The sequence below is a fragment of the Oncorhynchus nerka genome, linkage group LG15 (assembly GCF_034236695.1).
Source record: "Oncorhynchus nerka isolate Pitt River linkage group LG15, Oner_Uvic_2.0, whole genome shotgun sequence".
NCBI classification, from domain to species: domain Eukaryota; kingdom Metazoa; phylum Chordata; class Actinopteri; order Salmoniformes; family Salmonidae; genus Oncorhynchus; species Oncorhynchus nerka.
The window spans coordinates 47441662-47467081 of NC_088410.1; the positions used below are offsets into that span (position 1 = coordinate 47441662).

Below are 25420 nucleotides of genomic sequence, written 5' to 3' on the forward strand. Positions count from 1 at the left end.
ACTTAACCAGTATGGCTACCACAGTATTCGGCAGCAATACGCCATCCCATCTGGTTTGCTCTTAGTGGGACTATCATTTGTTTTTCAACAGGACAATGACCCAAAACACACCTCCAGGCTGCATAAGGGCTATTTGACGAAGGAGAGTGATGGAGAGCTGCATCAGATCACCTGGCCTCCACAATCACCCGACCTCAACCCAGTTGAGATGGTTTGAGATGAGGTGGACCGCAGAGTGAAGGAAAAGCAGCCAACAAGTCCTCAGCATATGTGCAAACTCCTTCAAGACTGTAGGAAAAGCATTCCTCATTAAGCTGGCTGAGAGAATGCCAAGAGTGCGCAAAGCTGCCATATCAAGGCAATGGGTGGCTACTTTGAAGAATCTAAAATCAGAATTTCTTGATTTGTTTAACACTTTTTTTGGTTACTACATGATTCCATATGTGTTATTTCATAGTTTTGATGTCTTCACTATTACTCTACAATGTAGAAAATTGTGAAAATAAAGAAAAACCCTTTGAATGAGTAAGTGTGTCCAAACTTTTGACTGGTCCTGTATATCTCAATTATATAAAACAATGGTGTCAGTGGGCAGGGCATGTAAACCAAAACAGTTTACCCTTGCACGCATGTACATTTAAAGAGGGAGATGGACAGACATACAACCTCTAATTATGCAACGACACAAGCACAAGGCATGGGAAGTACCCTTTTCCATTTCATCCACCCAGTGTTTCCCATTGGGAAATGGCTTCACGTCATACCATCAAGCAAGTCCTTTCCATCTCTCTCACACACTCACTCTCCATCTAGCTTCCACTAGAACCACCATTTTGATACATAAAACACGACTTCTTTCATTCATTCATATGAGACTACAGGGTTTTGACTTCAGCACGTTTCCATTGACAGGTCACGTAATGTCCAGATAGCGTCCGGATAACATCCAGATCTCCCAAAGATCTCTACTTCCACAGAGAGTTCTAGAAGAGAGACAGACGCAGATGCCACAACGTGGTCCAACTCAGGGCTGACGGTTGAACGGGTGGGACATACAAACAAAGGCTCCTGGTCTGTATGTCTCCCTTTCCCTCCTGCTTTTTTTCCACAGTGGAGAGTGAGAGAAGGGTTTATGTCCACCACCATCTCTAGAGGGCTTCATGTGTCCAGCAGCCCAATCCCCCCCCCCCCCCCCCCAACATACAAAAAAGGAGAGTGTTTATGTGTAAACACCAGTCACCCATTGGCCCTTAATTGCTCCTCCCTCTGCGTTTCCCTCCCCCACTCTAGTGGGTAACCTCACAGTGTGTGTGTCTCTTAATGTGGTCCCCCTCGCCGGCGTGGTCTCGGTCGGTGGTTCTGCTGTCACAAGTCGGTGACTTTGTTCTCCACGGCTGCAGCGACCTGCTGGAGCCGGTAGCCCAGCTGCATTTTCTGGGCCATGCTGTCCTCCTCTAGGGCCCCGATGATCTGAGAGAGGGAGGGGTGGAGAGAGAGAAAGGGATGAAGATGGATGGAGAACGGTGGAGTGTGATGGAGGATGGTAGAGTGATAGGCGGATGGAGAGAGAGATGGAGTGAGAGAGAAAGGGATGAAGATGGATGGAGAACGGTGGAGTGTGATGGAGGATGGTAGAGTGATAGGCGGATGGAGAGAGAGATGGAGTGAGAGAGAAAGGGATGAAGATGGATGGAGAACGGTGGAGTGTGACGGAGGATGGTAGAGTGATAGGCGGATGGAGAGAGATGGAGTGAGAGAGAAAGGGATGAAGATGGATGGAGAACGGTGGAGTGTGATGGAGGATGGTAGAGTGATAGGCGGATGGAGAGAGAGATGGAGTGAGAGAGAAAGAGGGATGGAGAGAAATAGAGGAGTGGAGTGAGAGAGGGATGAAAGGAGAGAGAGGGATGAAATGAGAGTGAGGGATGAAAGGAGAGAGGGAGGGAAGGAGGGAGGGTGGGAAGGAGAGAGGGAGGGAAGGAGTGAGAGAGGGAAGGAGAGAGAGAGGAACACAAATCCAGTTTAGAGCAGGTGCAAGGTAAACCAAAGACAACTATGATGTGTTCTTCCATCCAACCAGACAAGCGACTGAATGAAAACCCACCTGGTCATAGTATTTGTTGATGTACTTGTACAACTCGTGCAGGGCGACAAGGTAATTCAACTCTCCTGAGTAATTCTGGTTGGGGGACAAAACATATTTTCATGTCATTCCAAAATAATTAATAAGCACATCTTTTCAAAGATGAACTGAAATTGAATTGAAAATGTGCTAATATAAAGTTCAATTAACGATAGGACAAAGAACAGCTTAAAGGGATAGTTAACTCAAACTGTCAGCAGTCATGTTTTCAAGATGGAGCACTTTCAGTACAGAGCAAAAACTTTGATGGAAGATCACTTTTGCGAAGATGGCTTTTGGGTGAACTCTCCCTTTAAAAATGAACAATACAGTGTTTACGGAACAAATAAACTGAAGTAAAAGACTCACCCTGGACAGCTCTGCTAGAGCTGAGTTCATCTCCTGATCACTGGCAGAGATGGTCTGTCTGATGTCAGCGTAGTACCTTTCCACCATCTGCTTGTAACGGGGGATGTCTCGGGCATACAGCAGCTTGTTGATTGGTGAATCCTGGAGAGAGAGACGGAGGGAAAGAGAGAGAGAGAACCAGTTTAGAGAAAAAATATCACATCCTCCAATAGTCCTCTCATCCCACCCTGTCCCTTGGTCCCGTCCCTCCCTATCTGTCTCTCTCACTCTGCCCAGCTTGTGCTCAGCGGTGGTGCAGGAGTCCATGAATGTCTGGGAGATGACCGTCAGCACAGCGTCCACGTGGTCCGAGGGCTGAACGTCAAAGATGAACTGGGGGTTCTTCACAATGTTGATCCAGAACCTCAGGGGCAAACTGGAGGCAGGGAACCAGCGTTACAGAACTGTTATTGCCATGTTCACATGTTACATATATATTTGTTTACTTGGATCCCCATGAGCTTTTACAGAAGCAGTAGCTACTCTATACAACAATATACAAACACAACAAAAAATTGTCTGTGTGAGTGTATCTGTGTGTCCCCTCATAGTCCCGCCATTCCATGAGATGTTTAATCCATTTTTTAAAAGGTAATTTTGATGTTTGCTTGAATACTTGGAGATGGGAGTTCCGTGCGATTATGGCTCTGTGTAGTACTGTGCATTGCGTGAATTCATTTTGGACTCGGGGACTGTGAAGAGACCCCTGGTGGAATGTCTTGTGGGGTATATATGGGGTGTCTGAGCTGACTTTGATTTGATTATGCAGACAATCTGGAATTGTCATTACAGTGATATTTCTCATAACTAGGAGAAGCAGTTAGCATCTCGTCAACCCTCAACCGGGAAAGACTGGCATGCATATTGTTGATGTTCGTTCTGTATGTGCAGTTAAGGGCAAGGCGTGCTGCTCCATTTTGAGCCACCTGCAGCTTTGCTAGGTCTTTTTTTGCTGTACTTGATCATATTACCAGACAGTAATCAAGACGGGACAAGACCAGAGCCTGAACAACTAATACAATTGATTTTTGTGTAAAAACATATTTATAAACAGACATAGACCTAGAAGTGTAGATTCCTCAACTTGCTCAATGGTCACAGCCTTTATGTACAACTCCAGCTGAGGTTTAGGTCTCAGAGAATGTTTTGAACCAAATACAATGTTTTTAGTTTTAGGTGCATTTAAGACTAGTTTATTATTAAATCACCCATTCTGATACACACTGGAATTTCAGTGAGCTCACTGGCTTTGGGTCATCCACATACATAGTCATACTAGCGTTGTGTAAGAACAGTGTCAAATCATTTATAAAAATAGAGAAGAGTGACGGCTCAAGGCAGCTGCCCTGTGGGACACCGCGCTGTATATTTCTGATGTTAGAGAAGTGCTTCTATTGAAGAACACTCTCTGGGTTCTATTGGATAAATAACTCCCCAACCATGTGATGTAAAGCCAAAGCAAGTGAATTACTTCAATAACAATTTATTATTAATAACAAAGGCTGCACTGAAATCTAAAACTACAGCTCCAACTATCATCTTATTATCCATTTCTTAGAACCATTTATCAGTCATCTGAGTCAGTGCAGTACAAGTTTAGTGCCCTCTATATGCATGCTGAAAGTCAGTTTACATATATACAGTGCCTTGCGAAAGTATTCGGCCCCCTTGAACTTTGCGACCTTTTGCCACATTTCAGGCTTCAAACATAAAAATATAAAACTGTATTTTTTTGTGAAGAATCAACAACAAGTGGGACACAATCATGAAGTGGAACGACATTTATTGGATATTTCAAACTTTTTTAACATATCAAAAACTGAAAAATTGGGCGTGCAAAATTATTCAGCCCCCTTAAGTTAATACTTTGTTGCGCCACCTTTTGCTGTGATTACAGCTGTAAGTCGCTTGGGGTATGTCTCTATCAGTTTTGCACATCGAGAGACTGACATTTTTTCCCATTCCTCCTTGCAAAACAGCTCGAGCTCAGTGAGGTTGGATGGAGAGCATTTGTGAACAGCAGTTTTCAGTTCTTTCCACAGATTCTCGATTGGATTCAGGTCTGCACTTTGACTTGGCCATTCTAACACCTGGATATGTTTATTTTTGAACCATTCCATTGTAGATTTTGCTTTATGTTTTGGATCATTGTCTTGTTGGAAGACAAATCTCCGTCCCAGTCTCAGGTCTTTTGCAGACTCCATCAGGTTTTCTTCCAGAATGGTCCTGTATTTGGTTCCATCCATCTTCCCATCAATTTTAACCATCTTCCCTGTCCCTGCTGAAGAAAAGCAGGCCCAAACCATGATGGTGCCACCACCATGTTTGACAGTGGGGATGGTGTGTTCAGGGTGATGAGCTGTGTTGCTTTTACGCCAAACATAACGTTTTGCATTGTTGCCAAAAAGTTACATTTTGGTTTCATCTGACCAGAGCACCTTCTTCCACATGTTTGGTGTGTCTCCCAGGTGGCTTGTGGCAAACTTTAAACAACACTTTTTATGGATATCTTTAAGAAATGGCTTTCTTCTTGCCACTCTTCCATAAAGGCCAGATTTGTGCAATATACGACTGATTGTTGTCCTATGGACAGAGTCTCCCACCTCAGCTGTAGATCTCTGCAGTTCATCCAGAGTGATCATGGGCCTCATGGCTGCATCTCTGATCAGTCCTCTCCTTGTATGAGCTGAAAGTTTAGAGGGACGGCCAGGTCTTGGTAGATTTGCAGTGGTCTGATACTCCTTCCATTTCAATATTATCGCGTGCACTGTGCTCCTTGGGATGTTTAAAGCTTGGGAAATCTTTTTGTATCCAAATCCGGCTTTAAACTTCTTCACAACAGTATCTCGGACCTGCCTGGTGTGTTCCTTGTTCTTCATGATGCTCTCTGCGCTTTTAACGGACCTCTGAGACTATCACAGTGCAGGTGCATTTATACGGAGACTTGATTACACACAGGTGGATTGTATTTATCATCATTAGTCATTTAGGTCAACATTGGATCATTCAGAGATCCTCACTGAACTTCTGGAGAGAGTTTGCTGCACTGAAAGTAAAGGGGCTGAATAATTTTGCACGCCCCATTTTTCAGTTTTTGATTTGTTAAAAAAGTTTGAAATATCCAATAAATGTCGTTCCACTTCATTATTGTGTCCCACTTGTTGTTGATTCTTCACAAAAAAATACAGTTTTATATCTTTATGTTTGAAGCCTGAAATGTGGCAAAAGGTCGCAAAGTTCAAGGGGGCCGAATACTTTCGCAAGGCACTGTATATAGATACATATATCACCAGACCACATACAAACATATACACACGTATGCACACACACAGATTCACAAAGACACACATGTTGATTTTCCAGATGTGGACGGCATCGGGATAAGTGTGTGTGCATATGCGTGTGATTGAATCTATGTGCGTACGTGAAATGTGTGTCTGCATCGGTGTGTGTGTGTGTACCTGTTGGTCTTCCAGATGTGGATGGTCTCGGGGTCAGTGATGGCGTGGTGTTGCGCCTGGTCGTCCAGCAGGTCAAAGAAGTACTTGACGGCCAGCGGAACAGGACGACTGGTAGACAGGATCACAGTGAACAGGTCGTCTACAAACTTCTGCAGAGTTCCCTGTGGAGGGAGGGATGGGGAGATGGGGAAAAGGTTAGGGTTTGAAAGTGGGTGGAAGTGTGTGTGTCTACAGCATCTGGCTCTTCACCTGATTCTTAGTGTGTATGTGTGCATCCAGTATCTACCTTCATAGAGAGCAGGCGTGTGAGGTAGATCTCTGGTATAGCCTTGGCCCTCTCCCTCTCCCTCACGCTGCCCCGGCGGTGCTTGGGTAGTTCGGGCTCCTCACTGGCCTTGACCAGGTGCCACAGCCTCACCCCGCCTTCGTCCGCGTCCTCCAGCATGGGTGTCTCTGAATGAGGGCGGGGGAGAGGAGAAAGGAGAAGGGTTGAGAAAGAACATTAGAAAGAATCAAATAAAAATGCTTATCTTGTATCTTTTATTCCTTGTCCACAAAAGTGAACATCGGAGTCAACGTTTCAGCCTAGTGGCCTTTCACAAGACGAGATACACTGACACTTATTCTACAGAAACTTAGTGGAAGAAACTGGACATATAGCTAGTTTGGCTGTGCACTGTAGAAGAACAACGAGACATTTCCCAGAGAGAGAGAGAGAGAGGGGAACTAAAATGCAAGCGGAACTCACTTTCCCCTGCTACATAGTCATGATTGTCGTGGTGGATGTGTTTGCTGTGGCGCGGGACCAAAGCCACTGTCGCACCATCTGGAACCTAACACACAAAAATAACAACAACAACTGTTATAAATCTCTCAAACGGTTAGTGTATGCACTATGAAGGCTTATGAATGCTTGTGAAGGGTTAACGAAGTGATACACCGTTACGTAAAGGCTTAGAAACATGAATGTTACATCTTAAAGCCATTATGAATGCTTTATAAAGGCTCTATAAATACTTTACGTGTTACAAACTCTGTATGAAGCGTTAGGAAGGCTCCATGAATGTGTGTGGGTGCAGACCTTGTAGTGTTGTAGTGTATTGAGGCGCTTCCAGTTGCCCTGGACAACAGATGTCAGGTCTTCATCAGACAGGATCAAATGACCAGCTACACCGGACCTCCACTCTGAAAGATAAAACACACACACACTGTTAAACAGGGCTATAGACAGAATTAAAATAGAACACTATATTATAGAACACTATATTATAGAACACTAAAATGATGTTAAAAGAGAGATAGAAAATAGGCTGTGTGTGTGTGCGTGCGCATCGTTGTGTGAGAGAGAGAGAGAGAGAGAGAGTGTGTGTGTGTGTGTGTGTGTGTGTGAGAGAGAGAGTGAGAGTGTGTGTGTGTGTGAGTGCGTGCGTGCTTCTCACCCAGGTCTAGGGAGTCTGTGTGTGGCCGGTGGGAGAAGGAGGTGCCCTTGTAGACCTGGTCCAGGAGTTTCTCCTTCACCTGGGTGATGGTGTCTATGTCCAGCACCTTGGAGGGCAGCGGCTGGGTCTCGTTCACCCCCCCACCCTGCATCAACACGTTCAGGGTCTGGGAGAGGGGGAGGAAAGAGAGCGAGAATGATCTTTCAAAATCACTCACAAAACACTTTCTTTGGTGTATATATAATCTATTTATCTATCTCTGTGTGTGTGGTTAGATTGCGTGGACATGTGTGTGCATGTGTTTGAGTGTGTGTCTGAACCCTTGAATGTGTGTGTGTGTGTGTGTGTGTGTGTGCCTGAACATGTTTGTGTCTTTGAGTCCATGTGAGTGTCTGAATCCCTGAGTGTGTGTCTGAAACCCTGTGTGTGTGTGTGTGTGTGTGTGTGTGTGTGTCTGAACATGTTTGTGTCTTTGAGTCCGTGTGAGTGTGTGTCTGAACCCCTGAGTGTGTGCATCCTCACCAGGGTCTTGTACTCCACGTCTTCTCGGAGCAGGCGGTTGTCGTTGAGCGTGTACTTTGCTTTTCCCGTCACCGCGTCCACCGGCCCCTTGTCCACCTGGTGCTTGATAGCCCTGAACAACATGTACAGGGACTCGCCTGCAGAGTCCTAGGGAGAAACAACAACAGTTAAACAACTAGCATCAGGCAAGCCATGCCAACGATCAGGTAAACAATTAGCATCATGCTAACAATCACTGTCCTGGGAAAGACAAGGACACGGCATAGTGATTATGTTTACACTAATAAATGCTAATGCTACAAGGTATTTTGACCCAGGTAAGATATAGATAAAGGCCCCGTTCGAATTCCTCTAAAGTGAATCCTTCCTTCCATGTAATCACGGATTAGAAATGAGTGGACAGGTGAAAGCCATGCGGTGGAGACATTTTATTTCTGTCCAATTGTGTCTCATCTGTGATTACTTCAAGGAAGGGAGGAAGACGATGCACAACAATGCACTTCTAAAGAACGGGGCCATCATTTCTGTCCAATTGGCTGCGTTTACACAGGCAGCCCAATTTGCGCAATTATTGGCAAAAAAAGATCTCATCTGTCATAAAACCAATTAGTGGCAAAGAAAATATGAATGGGGCTGCCTGTGGAATGGGGCCATCATTTCCTCCTCTTTGTGTGACAGTAATTCATGTGGGCCGACTCACCCTGAGGAAAGCATAAAGGCAGATGGACATCCAGTTGGTCAGAAGCTTCTCTACCACTGTCTCCGTTCTGCAAAATGACGCCATGTTAAAAATCAGTTACAGGTCGATGGAGCACACACACACACACACACACACACACACAATCCCACCCCACCCCCTGACCCACACACCTCTTCCTATCTTACCTTCGCAGCATGAGTTTTGGGTTCTTGGCCACGTACTGCTCCACTAGATCATTGAGGAGGGTCTTGAGGATGTCGGTGAAGTACTCCAGTTTACCGTGCAGCGCCACCGTCAGGAGAGATGCCACGTAGGCCCGGTCCCGAGGCGAGAATGTCCGCTGGCTCTCCAGAGTATGGATGAACTAGGGGGAGGAATGGAGGAAGAGGGAGTTAGGGGGAAAAAAAGAAAAAGGGAGCGAGAGACCACCAAATATCACCCATGAATACTCTCCCGTAATATTTCAATGAGAGGAGTCTGGTGTATTCAAGAAGAAGAGGATGGTTCTCTTATATAGCCATATACTACACAATTAAAATCCTGGCCTAAGTCTTTCTAGGTCAGCTACCAATGTTCTTCATCGTGGTCATTGCACCTTGCCTGCTTTCCTTCAAAACCACTCGTCTTAAACAAACTTTCACGAGTCCACGAACGTGGTAAGAACTGCCAATCATCATCACTGTCCCCCTACCTTGGTGAGGAAGAGTTTGCTGTTGAGCAGGTTGGAGAGCTGCACCAGGCCCTGCTCCACTGTGGCCCGCCGACACTCCTGCACGTCCAGATCCCTCCGCAGGGGCGACTCGCGGTGGCCCGGGAAGAAAATCCGCTCGGCGTAGCGCCGGTAGTCCAGGAAGGGAATGCCTGAGCCCACCAGGTCACTGGACATGTCCATCATCTCCGTCATCAGGTCTGTGGGGGAGGGGGGTCAGGGGTTCAAAGGTTAAGAGAGTATGACCTTCCTTGCAACACATAAATGGTTGAGTGAAAGTCAGTGGAGAAAAAGGGCCCCTTAGAGAGTATAAAGAACTTTTGGCTTTTAAGCCAAAAGCGGTCACCTAAATGAACAGATGTAATTTCTGGACAATATATCATTGGACAGAAAGGGTCTCCCCCCCCCCCCCCCAATAGCCTTGAGAAACTTCCCTCAGGAAGCTCGTCTCATGTTTTTTAATGTCATTTAGAGCTGTTATACCGTATTTGACCATGTACCGGTATTGATGCACGGAACAGTTTCAGGTTTTTACTTTACCTTCTATAACAGTATTGTAATTGTTAAAGGTGATACGCCACTCCGGCGCGTGTAATGTCCATTTTTATAGTTTACTCCGTTTGCTACTCGAGTCATATCTCTCCCTGTTCTCCTGCACGCTGCTTCTCCATACGCTTCACTACACTAAGCCCGGCCCCTGTCCCTCAAGTACTTGCCGTCCTCAAAGTGCTGCTCACTATATTCCAACTATAGCACTAGAATAATCACTCTATTTCCATGATTCCAACAGTTCACCAAATAATTAGGCCTCGATTTTTTGAAAATGCTCAACATAATTGTTGGTTGAAGTTGGATTGAACAATAAAACAAATCAGAATGAATAAAGCCCCGTTGAAAAATAATAATTGATGTGTTTCCACCCTAGGGGTCATGAACTACTCATAAAGCATATTTAGAACATTTATTGTCCAAAAAAATACTGTGAAATACCTTCATAAATGTGAAAAATATCTTGATGACCTTTTGGCCATATCGCCAAGATTCCACACTTTGTTGTGGACAACAACGCTCTGTCTCTCACCCTCTCTCGCTCTGTCTCTCACCCTCTCTCGCTCTGTCTCTCACCCTCTCTCGCTCTGTCTCTCACCCTCTCTCGCTCTGTCTCTCTGTCTCTCACCCTCTCTCGCTCTGTCTCTCACCCTCTCTCGCTCTGTCTCTCACCCTCTCTCGCTCTGTCTCTCACCCTCTCTCGCCCTCTCTCGCTCTGTCTCTCGCCCTCTCTCGCTCTGTCTCTCGCCCTCTCTCGCTCTGTCTCTCGCCCTCTCTCGCCCTCTCTCGCTCTGTCTCTCACCCTCTCTCGCTCTGTCTCTCACCCTCTCTCGCTCTGTCTCTCACCCTCTCTCGCTCTGTCTCTCACCCTCTCTCGCTCTGTCTCTCACCCTCTCTCGCTCTGTCTCTCGCCCTCTCTCGCTCTGTCTCTCGCCCTCTCTCGCTCTGTCTCTCGCCCTCTCTCGCTCTGTCTCTCGCCCTCTCCCGCTCTCTCTCGCCCTCTCCCGCTCTGTCTCTCGCCCTCTCCCGCTCTGTCTCTCGCCCTCTCCCGCTCTGTCTCTCGCCCTCTCTCGCTCTGTCTCTCGCCCTCTCTCGCTCTGTCTCTCGCCCTCTCTCGCTCTGTCTCTCGCCCTCTCTCGCCCTGTCTCGCTCTGTCTCTCTCCCTCTCTCGCTCTGTCTCTCGCCCTCTCTCGCTCTGTCTCTCGCCCTCTCTCGCTCTGTCTCTCGCCCTCTCTCGCTCTGTCTCTCGCCCTCTCTCGCCCTGTCTCGCTCTGTCTCTCTCCCTCTCTCGCTCTGTCTCTCTCGCCCTCTCTCGCTCTGTCTCTCGCCCTCTCTCGCTCTGTCTCTGTCTCTCGCCTCTCTCGCTCTGTCTCTCACCCTCTCTCGCTCTGTCTCTCACCCTCTCTCGCTCTGTCTCACCCTCTCGCTCTGTCTCTCACCCTCTCTCGCTCTGTCTCTCACCCTCTCTCGCTCTCTCTCACCCTCTCTCGCTCTGTCTCTCACCCTCTCTCGCTCTGTCTCTCACCCTCTCTCGCTCTCTCTCACCCTCTCTCGCTCTGTCTCTCACCCTCTCTCGCTCTGTCTCTCACCCTCTCTCGCTCTGTCTCTCACCCTCTCTCGCTCTGTCTCTCACCCTCTCCCGCTCTCTCTCACCCTCTCCCGCTCTGTCTCTCACCCTCTCTCGCTCTGTCTCTCACCCTCTCTCGCTCTGTCTCTCACCCTCTCTCGCTCTGTCTCTCACCCTCTCTCGCTCTCTCTCACCCTCTCGCTCTGTCTCTCACCCTCTCTCGCTCTGTCTCTCACCCTCTCTCGCTCTGTCTCTCGCCCTCTCTCGCTCTGTCTCTCGCCCTCTCTCGCTCTGTCTCTCGCCCTCTCTCGCTCTGTCTCTCGCCCTCTCTCGCTCTGTCTCTCGCCCTCTCTCTCTCGCCCTCTCTCGCTCCGCTCTGTCTCTCGCCCTCTCTCGCTCTGTCTCTCGCCCTCTCTCGCTCTGTCTCTCTCGCCCTCTCTCGCTCTGTCTCTCGCCCTCTCTCGCTCCGTCTCTCACCCTCTCTCGCTCTGTCTCTCACCCTCTCTCGCTCTGTCTCTCACCCTCTCTCGCCCTCTCTCGCTCTGTCTCTCGCCCTCTCTCGCTCTGTCTCTCGCCCTCTCTCGCTCTGTCTCTCGCCCTCTCTCGCTCCGTCTCTGTCTCTCGCCCTCTCTCGCTCTGTCTCTCGCCCTCTCTCGCTCTGTCTCTCACCCTCTCTCGCTCTGTCTCTCACCCTCTCTCGCTCTGTCTCTCACCCTCTCTCGCTCTGTCTCTCACCCTCTCTCGCTCTGTCTCTCACCCTCTCTCGCTCTGTCTCTCACCCTCTCTCGCTCTGTCTCTCACCCTCTCTCGCTCTGTCTCTCACCCTCTCTCGCTCTGTCTCTCACCCTCTCTCGCTCTGTCTCTCACCCTCTCTCGCTCTGTCTCTCACCCTCTCTCGCTCTGTCTCTCACCCTCTCTCGCTCTGTCTCTCACCCTCTCTCGCTCTGTCTCTCACCCTCTCTCGCTCTCTCTCACCCTCTCTCGCTCTGTCTCTCACCCTCTCTCGCTCTGTCTCTCACCCTCTCTCGCTCTGTCTCTCACCCTCTCCCGCTCTGTCTCTCACCCTCTCCCGCTCTGTCTCTCACCCTCTAACGCTGTGTGTTAGTCATAGTGTTAGGGTCTGACCTGTGAACTCTTTCTTGCACCGGTCTCTCACGCTGGTCTCCAGGTTCTCCAACTGGATCTGTACTTTCTTGTAGTCCCTCAGAGCCTGCTTACTCTTCCTCCTGACAGACAGACAGACAGACAGACAGACAGACAGACAAAGAGAGCGAGAGAGAGAGAGCACACACATATACATACAGACAGACACACATTAGAATTACACTCATAGCTCAAATCACAAAAAGTTTACGTAAACAAATGCAAATGCTTGCACCCACATACCCCTACCCCACGTACCTGTAGATGAGGACTATGATGAGGACGATGAGGGCTACAATGGAGGCCCCCACGCCCACCCCTATCTGGGCCTCGAGGGGGAAGGTGGACAGACTGAGGGTGTCATACTGCACCCTGCCCAGGGAGAAGTTCAGGTTGCCCATGTGGACCTGGAAAACAAACACACACACACACACACACACACACACACACACACACATCAGCTATGGAGCGACACTGAACAAAAATATAAATGCAACAATTTCAAAAGATTTTACTGAGTTACAGTTCACTCTTCTTCAATGGCTTTGTGAAGTTGCTGGTTATTGGCAGGAACTGGAACATGCTGTTGTATAAGTCGCTCCAGAGCATCCCAAACATGCTCACTGAGGTGACATGTCTGGTGAGTATGCAGGCCATGGAAGAACTGGATATTTTAAGCTTCCAGGAATTGTGTACAGATCCTTGCGGCATTGGGCCGTGCATTAATATGCTGAAACATAAGGAGGATGAATGGCACAACAACGGGCCTCAGGATCTCATCACGGTGTCTCTGTGCATTCCAATTGCCATCGATAAAATACAATTGTGTTCGTAGCTTATGCCTGCCCATACCACAACCCCACCGCCACCATGGGGCACTCAGTTCACAACTTTGACATCAGCAAACCACTCGCCCACACAACGCCATACACGCTGTCAGCCATCTGCCCAGAACAGTTGAAACTGTGATTCATCTGTGAAGAGCACACTTATCTCCAGCATCCCAGTGGCCATCGAAGGTGAGCATTTGCCCATTGAAGTCGGTTACGACGCCAAACTGCAATCAGGTCAAGACCCTAGTGAGGATGACGAGCACGCAGATGAGCTTCCCTGAGAGGGTTTCTGACAGTTTGTGCAGAAATTCATTGGTTGTGCAAACCCACAGTTTCATGTGCTGTCCTAGTGGCCGGTCTCAGACAATCAAGCAGGTGAAGAAGCTGGATGTGGAGGACCTGGGCTGGCGTGGTTACACGTGGTCTGCTGTTGTGAGGCCGGTTGGATGTACAAACAAATTCTCTAAAACAACTTTGGAGGGAGCTTAAGGTAGATAAATTAACATTCAATTCTCTGGCAACAGCTCTGGTGGACCTTCTTGCAGTCAGCATTCCAACTGCATGCTCCCTCAAAACTGGAGACAACTGTGTCATTGTGTTGTGACAAAACGGCATATTCTGGAGTGGCTATTTATTGTCTCCAGCACAAGGTGCACCTGTGTTTAATCAGCTTCTTGATATGCCACACCTGTCAGGTGGATGGGTTATCTTGGCAAAGGATAAATGCTCACTAACAAGGACATAAATACATTTGTGCACCAAATCTGAGCGAAATGAGTTTGGACATTTTCTGGGATGTTCTATTTCAGCTCATGAAACACGGGAGCAACACTTTACATGTTGCGTTTATATTTATGTTCCATATAGAACGTGTACAAGCTGGGGCAGTTAGTTTGCCTCTAATGGGGTTAGGAAGTCTGATTGAGACTACTGAGATGCACCCTTGTGTGTCAACCTTTGTCTGATTCACACTAGAGGGACAAACTGAGCCAAGTGGAACTGTACTGGGCTGGCCTGGTTACACATGCATCCGCCAAAGTTGATGAAACCATGTTGGAAAAGACAGAGTGAAAATAATCCAAGCCAGCACACTACAGTTTTGGTCAGCACAGTAGTGTGAAAAGAGCATTAGTGTGTTGTAATTGACTCTCTTATCGATCTTGTGTATTGAAATGTGTTTTGGGGAAATGTCAGTCTTTGGGACAATGCGTTTTGAAACGTGTGATCATCTGTCTGTTTGGAACAAAAGTGTGCCTAGGAATGGAAACGGCAGTAGTGGAGCACATAAGGTGGACTTGCAGTGAACTCGGGCAGCGTGTCGGCGCCCTCGCGCTTCCTGCCGCCGTTGGGGGGTCCCGGGACGGGCTGCTGGGGCGGGGGCTCGCAGTACAGGTGGTTCCTGGTGAGGGTCTTCACAGCACACACACCCTCCCCCACCAGTACCACCACCTCCTCCTTAGAGATGGCCAGGTCCAAGTTCTCACCCTATGGGGGGGGGGGGTAGGAGGAGAGAAAGGGAGAAGATATTACCACGTTGAACATCGCGCTTGAATCAAGACTTGTGCATTCCTAGCCTCATCTTTGGAATATTCCTCTATTTCCCCCCCATCTCTCATAGGAGTCTAGCCTTCTCCTTAACTCCAGCCAGGGGGACAGAATGAAAGTTTTATTTCTGACTTCCAGGAGACTTCTCTCTCAAGACCAGTTGAGTGGAAAGTAATAAAACAATAAGAATCTTTACATTCTATACCTTTGCCTTGGATTTATAGTACTAGCTAGCAGATCATGCTAACCTTCAGCTGTCAACTGTACATGCTGTTAGCCTGAAAGCTGTCTAGCCTCCCACAGCTAATTTCACAAGTTGAGAGTAGGTAGCGGCTAATGCTAACCTCCAGCTGAATGAAGCTTCCTGGGTTGTAGCGGTAGGGCTTGAGGGGCTCCTGCTGGTTGAGTGGGTGCAGCACAGGGTTGGGCTCGTAGCTGAAGGCCCCCTGGGGGCTGACGGCACCGAACGGGAAGCGCAGGTTGTCCAGGAGGAAGGCCACATCAACCCGCGAGCCCCACACCGAGGGCCCCACCGCCGGGCTCCGACACAGGATCAGACTGGAGGAGTTCACCTCGCAGCGCTCTATGTACTGAGGGGGTAACGCATTTACAGTAATCAGATTACTTTAATGAGTAAAAAAGTACTATAACAAGGGACTTTAAAAATATTGTAATATTATTACAGTTACTTTTTTAAGTAACACGTGTGCTACCTTTATGTTACTCTAAGAAAATATTTCCCCACCGGGGGCATGGTGCTTCCATGATCCATGATCTCAACTTGTTTCCCCATTTAGTTTTCGAGCGAGCAGAGAAAGCTTGTTTGGAGATAGAGGGCACACCTCTGATTGCCATCGATCCCTTCTGTAATAGGAGCACAAGTATCTTGGCTTCACCATCTAGTGGCAAGTGTGCCGTCTAGCTACCCAAAAGTCGCACTGGAAGGAAAAGAAAATCTGTACAGAGGTTAAGCTTCTATTAGGTTTGGCTGTGCGACCTGTCATCCATTTCATAGGATGACATAAGTTTAGACTAAAGGGATTTTCTCTTTATAGTGAAAAAAAGAATGAAAAAAAATAAAGACTCCCACCGGAACTTCTGACGGCAGACCCTCTGAAAACAATTTCCCATTTCCAAATGATCCACAATCATGAAATGATTCAGCAAATACTACTCATTTTGTATTCATTTACATGATCATCGCGCATTCCATAGACACAGGCTTTTACATTTCTCGATCAGTGCGCTGGCACATACTGTATGGCTGCAGTGTTGTGGATTAGGCCATCAATTGGGACAACTTGTTTTCTATCAAACCAATGGAGGAATACAACAGTGCTTAGCCTACATTTCACGTGTGCATAAAAGATTGTCTTGTGTCACGGAGGGGCCATGCTATGGGTGTGTCCTAGTTCGTATGATATGTACCGCAAATGTTCTGCAAAATTCGGACATAAACGCAGCAGTGAGTGAATAAATCAGGCTTACACCATTTAGGAAATCAATGTTTTGACCAAGATGCTTCTGATTGGGTTGAAGATTAGAAGGCGTTAGTAGCCTATCTTTGGTAGAGCGTGTGTGTGGCTCGCCTCGCTATTTCCGACAGTCAAATAAACATTGAGGTTTTCAGATTGTGTTTCATACAAAGTCATATTGTAACATAAGTTACTCCCCCCCCATGTAACAAGTAATATGTGATACTACCTTTTCATGTAAATCCCAACACTGCCCAGGATAGAGGGCAGAGGGGGAGGGAGAGGTGCAGGAGGGGGAGAGGGACGGGAGAGCGATAGGGATTTCCTTGAGTGAGGAAAGCCTGACACAGTCAGAACGTTATTCCTTTGAGTAGAGTTTCAGCTACGAATACCATAAAGATGACAACACACACCTTCTCCCTATCCACACACCTGTTTGATGGAGCATAGGGGGTCGCCGGGGCAATGGGGCTCCGGGACGATCCTGCGATGCCTCAACTGCAGCACCTTGTCCTCAGTCTCTTCCTCCCTTTCGCCTCCACTCCTCCTCCTCCTTCTCTTCCTCTGGCCGATGGACTCATAGGGGGACAGGGTCACCAACATCCTAGGTTCCTGCACCACATCCAGGTTATGACCAGACACGAAGACCAGACGACCACCGCTACAGAGAGAGAGAGAGGGGAAATATTGAGTGTCTCCAAGTGTTTCAGTCTAGCTGACGAGATCTAAGGGTATTTGCCCCTACTTCTAACTATATGGTCATACCCAATTCTAGGTTTCTGAAATACACAGTTTCGGTGTAGGAGTGATGCCAAACACACACACACACACACACACACACACACACCTGAGGAAGCTCTTGGCGGGCGCGGCCTGGGTGATGTTGGGGTTGGGGGTGTAGCGGTAGGCCGACTCGTGGAGGTGGCGCTGGCTGTCGCCATAGCGAAGCGTCACGCGGTGCTCTCCCGTCCCATTGCTGCTGCCCGTCACACACACCACACTGCCCTCCTGGACCTCCGACGAACTGGGGGAGGAGAGGGAGGGTAGTTGAGAACCGAGAAGTTGTACAATACGGCAAATAGGATCATGTATCAATGGCTCTGTGTGTGTGTGTGTGTGTTTTTCATAATCACTCACATGACACAGGGCACTCCTCCCACAGTGACAGTGATGTCAGAGGGGCGTCCCGTGAGCAGGTTCCTCCCAGTGATGGTAAGGGATGATCCTCCCGCCATGGGACCCCTCTGGGGGGACACCTCCATCACAAAGGGGTCCTGGTAACTGAACCTCTGGCTGGAGAGGCCAAACTCTCCCCCACTCACTTCTACTGACACCTGGCCCATCTTTTCTCCCCCGCTGGCTTCAGTCTTACACACGATCCTACAGAAAACACACACACACACAGATTGAAGACGACGCATCCTAGAAACAGTCATCTCACACACACACTCTCTCATTCACAGTCCTTACCTGGAGGAGACCTCATAGAGGTGGGGGATGACAGAGCAAGAAACCCCGGCCACACTGACAGAGTGGAGAATGTCCTCAGCCTTCTGGCCCAGGTTGGACCCTGAGATGGTCACCACCGTTCCCCCCTCCACCAGACCTGACAGGGGCTCGATCTAACAAACATATCCTCCAACATAAGCCTCAACAGTATTAAGACATCTATATATATTACACATCTCTATATATATATTACTCATGTCTCTACATTTTACTCATGTCTCTATATATATTACTCATGTCTCTATATATTTTACTCATGTCTATATATTTGACTCATGTCTCTATATATTTGACTCATGTCTCTATATATTTTACTCATGTCTCTATATATTTTACTCATGTCTCTATATATTTTACTCATGTCTCTATATACACTGCTCAAAAAAATAAAGGGAACACTTAAACAACACAATGTAACTCCAAGTCAATCACAGGAGATCCCTCAGGAGACCATCCGCCACCTCATCAGGAGCATGCCCAGGCGTTGTATGGAGGTCATACAGGCACGTGGAGGCCACACACACTACTGAGCCTCATTTTTACTTTTTTTTAAGGACATTACATCAAAGTTGGATCAGCTTGTAGTGTGGTTTTCCACTTTAATTTTGAGTGTGACTCCAAATCCAGACCTCCATGGGTTGATAAATTTGATTTCCATTGATCATTTTTGTGTGATTTTGTTGTCAGCACATTCAACTATGTAAAGAAAAAAGTATTTAATAAGAATATTTCATTCATTCAGATCTAGGATGTGTTATTTTAGAGTTCCCTTTATTTTTTTGAGCAGTGTATTTTACTCATGTCTCTTTATTTTACTCATGTCTGTATATATATTACTCATGTCTCTATATTTTACTCATGTCTCTATATTTTACTCATGTCTCTATATTTTACTCATGTCTCTATACTTTACTCACGTCTGTATATATTTTACTCACGTCTCTATATTTTACTCACGTCTCTATATTTTACTCACGTCTCTATATTTTACTCACGTCTCTATATTTTACTCACGTCTCTATATTGGACTCACGTCTCTATATTGGACTCACGTCTCTATATTGGACTCACGTCTCTATATTTTGCTCACGTCTCTATACTTTACTCATGTCTTTATAGGACTATAAAATATTATAGTGACGATAAACTGAGCAAATTGTGAAAAACTAAGAAAACTAGTTAGTCCAGAAGTTGGCATCAGCTATATCACATCTGACTTATCTTTGGCAACGCTTGATGAGCTAAAATGACAGGAGGATTCAAGTTCAAGTGTTAAAACGTGTCACTAAGTGTATATCAATGAGCAACAATAAGTCCTGAGCATTGAACTCTTGACAAGGGGGGGGGATTCTCACGGCATGAATGACGGGGGCGGGGCAGGTCTGTTCGATAGGCTCGCTGCAGGAGTCTCCGTAGAGACAGGTGGACTGGCCCCCTCCGCACCACACACAGCCATACTTCTGGTCCGCCGTGTGACACCGGCTACAGTCTGAACGCCCCACTGAACAGTTGTACAGAGTCACTGGGAGGGAGAGAGAGGCAAACTATAGTCAACACACTAAACTACACAGTTGAGTTGAAATGAGTCTCTGTAGGAGAGTTGTAGAGTGCTGAGGGAAAAAATATACATGTTGAGTGTGCAGTTATACAGAGTCATTGCGAGGAACAGCGAGAGAGAGTTATACAGATTGTGTGAGAGAGTTTACAGTGTGTTGAATGGGTTTAGAGTTGGAGTTGATGGAGTGTCTGTGAGAGTTTACAGTGTGTTGAATGGGTTTAGAGTTGGAGTTGATGGAGTGTCTGTGAGAGTTTACAGTCTGTTGAATGGGTTTAGAGTTGGAGTTGATGGAGTGTCTGTGAGGGAAAGATGTTAGAGAGTGAGTGGAAGAGGAATACAGTCACTGGGGGAGAGAGTGTGTGTCCGTGAGTGCGCGCGGTTGCATGTGTGTGTGTGTACAAAAATAGAAGACACGGCGTGATAAAAAAACATCACACGACCACACTCATGCTACCAGGTCTCTCTGGACCACATATGTTTGATACAGAAGTGAAATAGAAAAACATGTTTAAAAAATATAAATTGTTATGGCTGAGAGCAACAACAGCTGTCTGGGCTGGCGGCAGGTGTTCCTCAGTGCTCTAACGCCGGGGCTCACCATACAGGTCGTGAGCGCTGTCCACGTGGAAGGTGTCCCGCCTCTTCACGTACACCATGGCGTTGTACTCTTCCGCCGGGGCAGAGTAGGAATACTGCAGCGAGAATGAGTCATTAAAGTTTCCATAGAAACTGCAAGAGTACTACAGTTTCCATAGAAACGGGAAGAGTACTGCAGTGGCACTATTCCCTTTAGAGTGCACTACAAAGGGAAACGGGTGCCATCTGCGAGGCAGACAGAGTTTCTCCTTTCCCCTTCTGATGACCAGGTGATCTCTGCATGTCGACATATCCGTGTGGATGACGGATCACCACCTCAAGCTGAACCTCGGCAAGACGGAGCTCTCAGAGTATTGAAGTTTCCAAAGAAATGTCAATAAAGTTACCATAGAAACTTCAACATTTTCATGAAAAAAAAAAAGGGGGGGATATAACAGTGATCAGAAAGTAAACAACTACAGTTGGCTGCAGTGTCAGCAGTGTTTAACACACATTGAATTGAATTTCTTTTGGGTAGCAGACATACAACAAAGTGTACAATGTGGACCCAGAGGATATCACTTGAAAGTAGTAAGACTCTTGTATCCAAAGAGGTCCTTTAAAGTGTTTAAGTATAACAAAGCATTGAACAAAATCATAATGATAAAGGACCAATCCAAAGTCCCATTCCACTTAGAATGCACACCAATATATTTCATCATTCTAGGTAATGTAGTGTGGATATTGGAACAGAGACATATTAAAGTCACTGAGAAGATTCGACTAAACCTTCATCCAAACGGGCAGTGAGTGAGTATGGGATGGAGTCTGACCTGGTGCAGCTGGCAGGTGATGTCAAAGAGAGACGGGTTCATCTCGTCCATCTCCACATAGGCATCCACCACCACCGTACGGCCCTCGATCACCAACACACACTCGTAGTCCAGGTCTCTGTCCTGCACACACACACAACACACACACACACACACACGCACACACACACACACACACACACACACACATCAAGCCAGGTTTAAACGTCAACAGGGGCATTTGTTAATAGATAACGTCTCAAAAATTAAATGAAATCCTGACTTTTGTCATTTCCCCAGAATCCGGAGTAGGGGTGTGTGTGTGTGTGTGTGTGTCTTACCTGGTACAGGTGGAGGTTTCGGGCGAGTAGCGTGATCTTCCTCTCCACTCTGACTGGCAACAGAGGCGAATCCTTGACCTTCTCCACACAGGGGCAAGCAGACGAGCCCCAACTCACATAGGACCCCTCGTCCCCCTACATTCCCAACACACATGTTAGATACATACACATACACTCACAAGGACACACACACACACTCCAACCAACACAAGCTACCGCAAATTTCGGAAAATCCCACCAACCCATAAGAAATGGACAGTTACACGTTATAAGGATGTTATAGGCTTTTTGATGTAATACCGGACTATTAGAATGGTCTAACAAACAATAAAACATGTGAAAACATTCACAAAAAAAGCAACTGCTCCAGCTTGTGCTGATGCAGCCATTTTTTCAGGTCCATTTCCAAAAGCCAAAGCAATGTCAACAACGAAATCAAAACACAGTGAGGAATAACAAGGGGATAAAAGGGGACATCGGGGATTCTGGCAATTGGTGTCAGAAGTGGGATTCTAGAGAACTGTGTCCAGTCAAGAGCTGGGACCACGGCGGCCATGGAAGCTCCAGGGAACTCGAACTCACCGGCAGGAAGATGTCGGCCGAGTCGTACTGGTAGTCCAGCTCTGAGTCGGCGTCAAGGAGCCGGGGGTAGGCAGAGGCCGAAGGAGAGTGCTCAGTTGCCTCTCCGTCCCCTGAAAGCACGGTGGTGGCCGAAAACGCGACGCTGGTGTCGTTCTCCGCCGCTTTGCCCTCCGTCTCCTCCTCCACTTCCTCCATGGGCCAGAGGAACACGTCCGGCTCGGCTCCCTGGCCCTCCGCCTCAGTGGGGGGGAGGGGCTCTAGTGGGGGAGGGAAGTGGGCTCCCGTCAGGTCTAGGTGGAAGGTGGGCTCCGAGTTGGCCGGTTCCCACAGGGGGAAGGGGGTCGGGAAGGGGTAGCTGCCAGTGGTGGGCTGGACCTCCATGGGGGGCTTGGCCAGAGTCAAAGCCTCGTCCAGTTCCTGAGGGGGGGACGCGGTGACCACTTCCAATGGGGATGTCTCGGGGGGGAATGCCAGGGGGTTTAGGGTGGCGAGATCATCGGACGGCTGCTCGTCTTCGGTCATAACTGTCGCCACCTCGGTTTCCGCGGCGAGCTCCATGTCACCAGGGGTAACGACAGGGCCTTCAGTTTCACTTTCAGCCTCTGCAAAGAGCTCTCCTGTGGTTGTTTGCTCCTCTTTCTCACTGGTGGTGGTCTCAGGCTTGGGCGTTGTAGCCTCGACTAACGTTGTAGGGGGAAGAGTGGTGGGGGCCTCCGTCGACATAGCCGTGGTGGGCGGTGTAGTCGGCTCTGGGGTGGTGGTTGTGGGGACGGTTGTAGGCAGGGTTGTTGTCGGAGGCTCCTCCGTGGTAGCTATGGTGGTTGGGGCTTCGGTTGTTGTAGTCGTGGCGATAGTTGTTGTAATTGTGGTAGTTGTCGTTGTTGGGGGTGCGGTTGCTGTTGTAGTTGTTGGGGGCGCAGTTGCTGTTGTGGGGGCCACAGTTGTGGATGGGGAAGTCGTTGTTATAGTTACGGCTTTAGTAGTGGGAGGAGCCAGGGTGGGGAGTTTAAACTGGGTGGTAGAGGGGGTAAATGGGGAAGACATGGGGGAGAGGGCGAGACAGAAATAAACAAACTCATAAGTTGACTGAAAAACCCAAATTGGATGTGAAACACGTCTCCTGAATGTTGTCAGTGTTACCATCAACGAGGACAAATCTCATGCATTTGGTTGGCGACACACAGGCAAAATGGAGATGATTATTAGTTATATCTGATGTACGCTTGTTTTGGGATATGAGGAGCCGTGAGAAAATGAGTGTCTGGTTATTAATGACTCCCAACAGTTTGTGTTCTCATTAGCGACCTTCTTTCGCTCAACCGGCTACAATTGATCGGCCCCAACCAGCCTTACACTAGGGTGCATTAGGTGGACAAACTCTACAGTGGACAAAATAGCCAGGCTGGCGGTTCCTTTTGCAGAAAGCGCATAGCGTGCTGTTTGACCTCTAGCTAACTGACCATTGGTCGCTGTGTGTGTGACTCACGTGTTCGTTGTAGATGATGACCCCCTTGTCACAGGTGGGCTTGTGGGTACAGGTGTGCTGGTGGACACACCAGTTGCAGCCCCAGCGACTCAACACGCAACCACGGCAACTAGAGGAGGAACAGTGCAGAGCGTGAGAGAGTGAGAGGGGGATTGGGATACAAGAGAGAGAGAGAGGGAGAGAAGCAGGGGGGGGGGTATAGAGAGAAAGAAAGTGAAAGGAGGGTAGAAAATAAAATGAAAGGAGACGACGGAAAAATAGATCAATGGGAGGAAGGAGAGGAAGAGCGAGAGCAGGCTTGGGCCAGTGGGAAAAAAAAAGGTCATTCATTTAATTGAATAAAGTGGCGGTCGCTGGTTCCTTGTCAGAGTGCTCTGAACCATGTACAAGGAAAGGAAAGGAGACGAGAGGAGAAAGAGGGGTAATTGAGTGAGTGTAGGTGCTAACATCATAGAGATTGATAGAGTGCTCACCGTGGCGTCGCCCATACTATCAGTCTTTTATGGTCAAGCGTGCCCTCTATCCAACCGAATACGGGCATTACTAGACATTAGAGCTTGACAAGGCACTCCTATCTCCGGATATCCCGCATCTGACACCAACTGTATCCAATGCATTGCTAATAAGGGTCTTGCACCCGTGTGAAGTTTGCAACTATCGCTATCAATAGGGAATAAAACACGCAACGCAGAAAGCAAAAAAGTTGAACGAAAATGAACAGATTGATAAAAATGAACAGATTGATAACACCTGATGGACAATACTAAAGACGGTTATGTTGAATTTCTCTCTGAAGAAGCATGGCTCCTACTCCTCGTATTCTGGCTGGGTTCTTTCACTTGCAGACAGTTTGCCTGCAGGCCATATATGGAGATGTCTCTGAGATGTGGTTTTAATATCAACCAGACTAGAGAGAGTAGGAGGCATGTGACCACCACATGTGGAGGGCAAGGGTAAGGTGTCTGCAGCCATAAGACCCACAGGTTCTCCTGAGAGTGCGTGAGTGGGAAAGGAGAGTACGATAGGTTTAGAATAGGTTTGGAACGGAGCGTGGGGATTGGAAGATGCTATAAGCGGTTCCAAGTGGTGCAGCACAGAGGTCCAACAGACCCAGGTCAATCAGCCCATATGGGCGAAGAAGGGGAGAAAAATAGAGAGAAAGAGAGAGACCCCTATTGAAGGGGGCAGAAGGGCAGAAATTGATTTTGAAATGAAGAGAGAAACAGAAAGCGAGAGACAAAGGAGACAGGAAGGGCAAACGAGAGAGAGAGAGAGAGAGAGAGAGAGAGAGAGAGAGAAAAAAAAGAGAGCAAGAGTAGGAAAAAGAGGGAGAGGGGTGGGCCCACTCACGGCACGCTCCCAGACAGCTGCTTGACGGCGGTACAGTCGTAGAAGGTGAACTCTGTTGCCGTGACGACGACATCACCGAAGCGCAGGGACAGGGTGACCGTGACAAACTCTGAGGAGAGAGCGAAACGGAGAGAAAGAGAAAAGACAACAACGATAAATCATAAGCAACATTGTGTTTCACTTCACCAGGATCCCTACCCGAACACCGTGCCAAGCGTTCTGAAACTACTCTGTTCGGGAAGATTTGAGAGACAGAGACAGAGATTTGGCCTTGTCGGTCTGACCGAGTCTTCAAAACAGTGTGAGGAGGGGAGAACGTGAGAGTGAGACGTTGCGACCCCAAATAGTGCCCTATTACCTATTCAGTGCATTATGGGGACTGGTCAAAAGTAGTGCACTATGTAGGGAATGGGGTGCCATTTGGGACAGCGCCTGAGAGTACGCTTGGCCAAGTGGAGAGTCATAACAGAGCTCTGTAATAAAATCCATCTGCAGCCCCAAAGCCCCCAGACGTAAACAGTGCAGAGGGAGGAGTTCAGGTCTGTGGGGCCCACCGTGTGTGAAGTATGAAGCGCACTGATTGCACACACACAGACACGCTCGCACACCTACACACAGACAGACAGAGACACACACACACACTGGCATGTAAATATGGCAGACGTGTATTCCCTCACACACACTAGCCCATGCACGGAAATATTTCCGGGAGCTGGGTCAATGCAATTGGATT

General features: G+C 47.9%; 1 protein-coding gene across 2 annotated transcripts in view; it reads right to left on the minus strand.

The window, feature by feature from the left end:
• Positions 1 to 1245: 1245 nt before the first annotated feature.
• The window catches only part of LOC115142816 (plexin-B1-like), a 115308-nt gene continuing 91133 nt past the window's right edge, over positions 1246 to 25420 (minus strand). For both annotated transcript variants that reach the window (XM_065001645.1, XM_029682579.2), the window contains 28 exons: positions 24688 to 24796; positions 23338 to 23446; positions 21852 to 22862; positions 21270 to 21404; positions 20950 to 21072; positions 20139 to 20232; positions 19338 to 19504; positions 17944 to 18095; positions 17611 to 17853; positions 17321 to 17497; positions 16906 to 17134; positions 15343 to 15588; positions 14753 to 14938; positions 12879 to 13027; positions 12603 to 12703; positions 9344 to 9561; positions 8838 to 9016; positions 8653 to 8719; positions 7953 to 8099; positions 7431 to 7596; positions 7073 to 7176; positions 6740 to 6824; positions 6278 to 6444; positions 5992 to 6152; positions 2759 to 2906; positions 2492 to 2632; positions 2105 to 2179; positions 1246 to 1470 (listed from right to left, as the gene is read on the minus strand). In XM_065001645.1, the coding sequence (XP_064857717.1) occupies positions 1366 to 1470; positions 2105 to 2179; positions 2492 to 2632; positions 2759 to 2906; positions 5992 to 6152; positions 6278 to 6444; positions 6740 to 6824; positions 7073 to 7176; positions 7431 to 7596; positions 7953 to 8099; positions 8653 to 8719; positions 8838 to 9016; positions 9344 to 9561; positions 12603 to 12703; positions 12879 to 13027; positions 14753 to 14938; positions 15343 to 15588; positions 16906 to 17134; positions 17321 to 17497; positions 17611 to 17853; positions 17944 to 18095; positions 19338 to 19504; positions 20139 to 20232; positions 20950 to 21072; positions 21270 to 21404; positions 21852 to 22862; positions 23338 to 23446; positions 24688 to 24796 (4994 nt within the window). In that variant the 3' untranslated portion in view covers positions 1246 to 1365. The remainder of the gene's footprint in view (positions 1471 to 2104; positions 2180 to 2491; positions 2633 to 2758; positions 2907 to 5991; positions 6153 to 6277; positions 6445 to 6739; positions 6825 to 7072; positions 7177 to 7430; positions 7597 to 7952; positions 8100 to 8652; positions 8720 to 8837; positions 9017 to 9343; positions 9562 to 12602; positions 12704 to 12878; positions 13028 to 14752; positions 14939 to 15342; positions 15589 to 16905; positions 17135 to 17320; positions 17498 to 17610; positions 17854 to 17943; positions 18096 to 19337; positions 19505 to 20138; positions 20233 to 20949; positions 21073 to 21269; positions 21405 to 21851; positions 22863 to 23337; positions 23447 to 24687; positions 24797 to 25420) is intronic.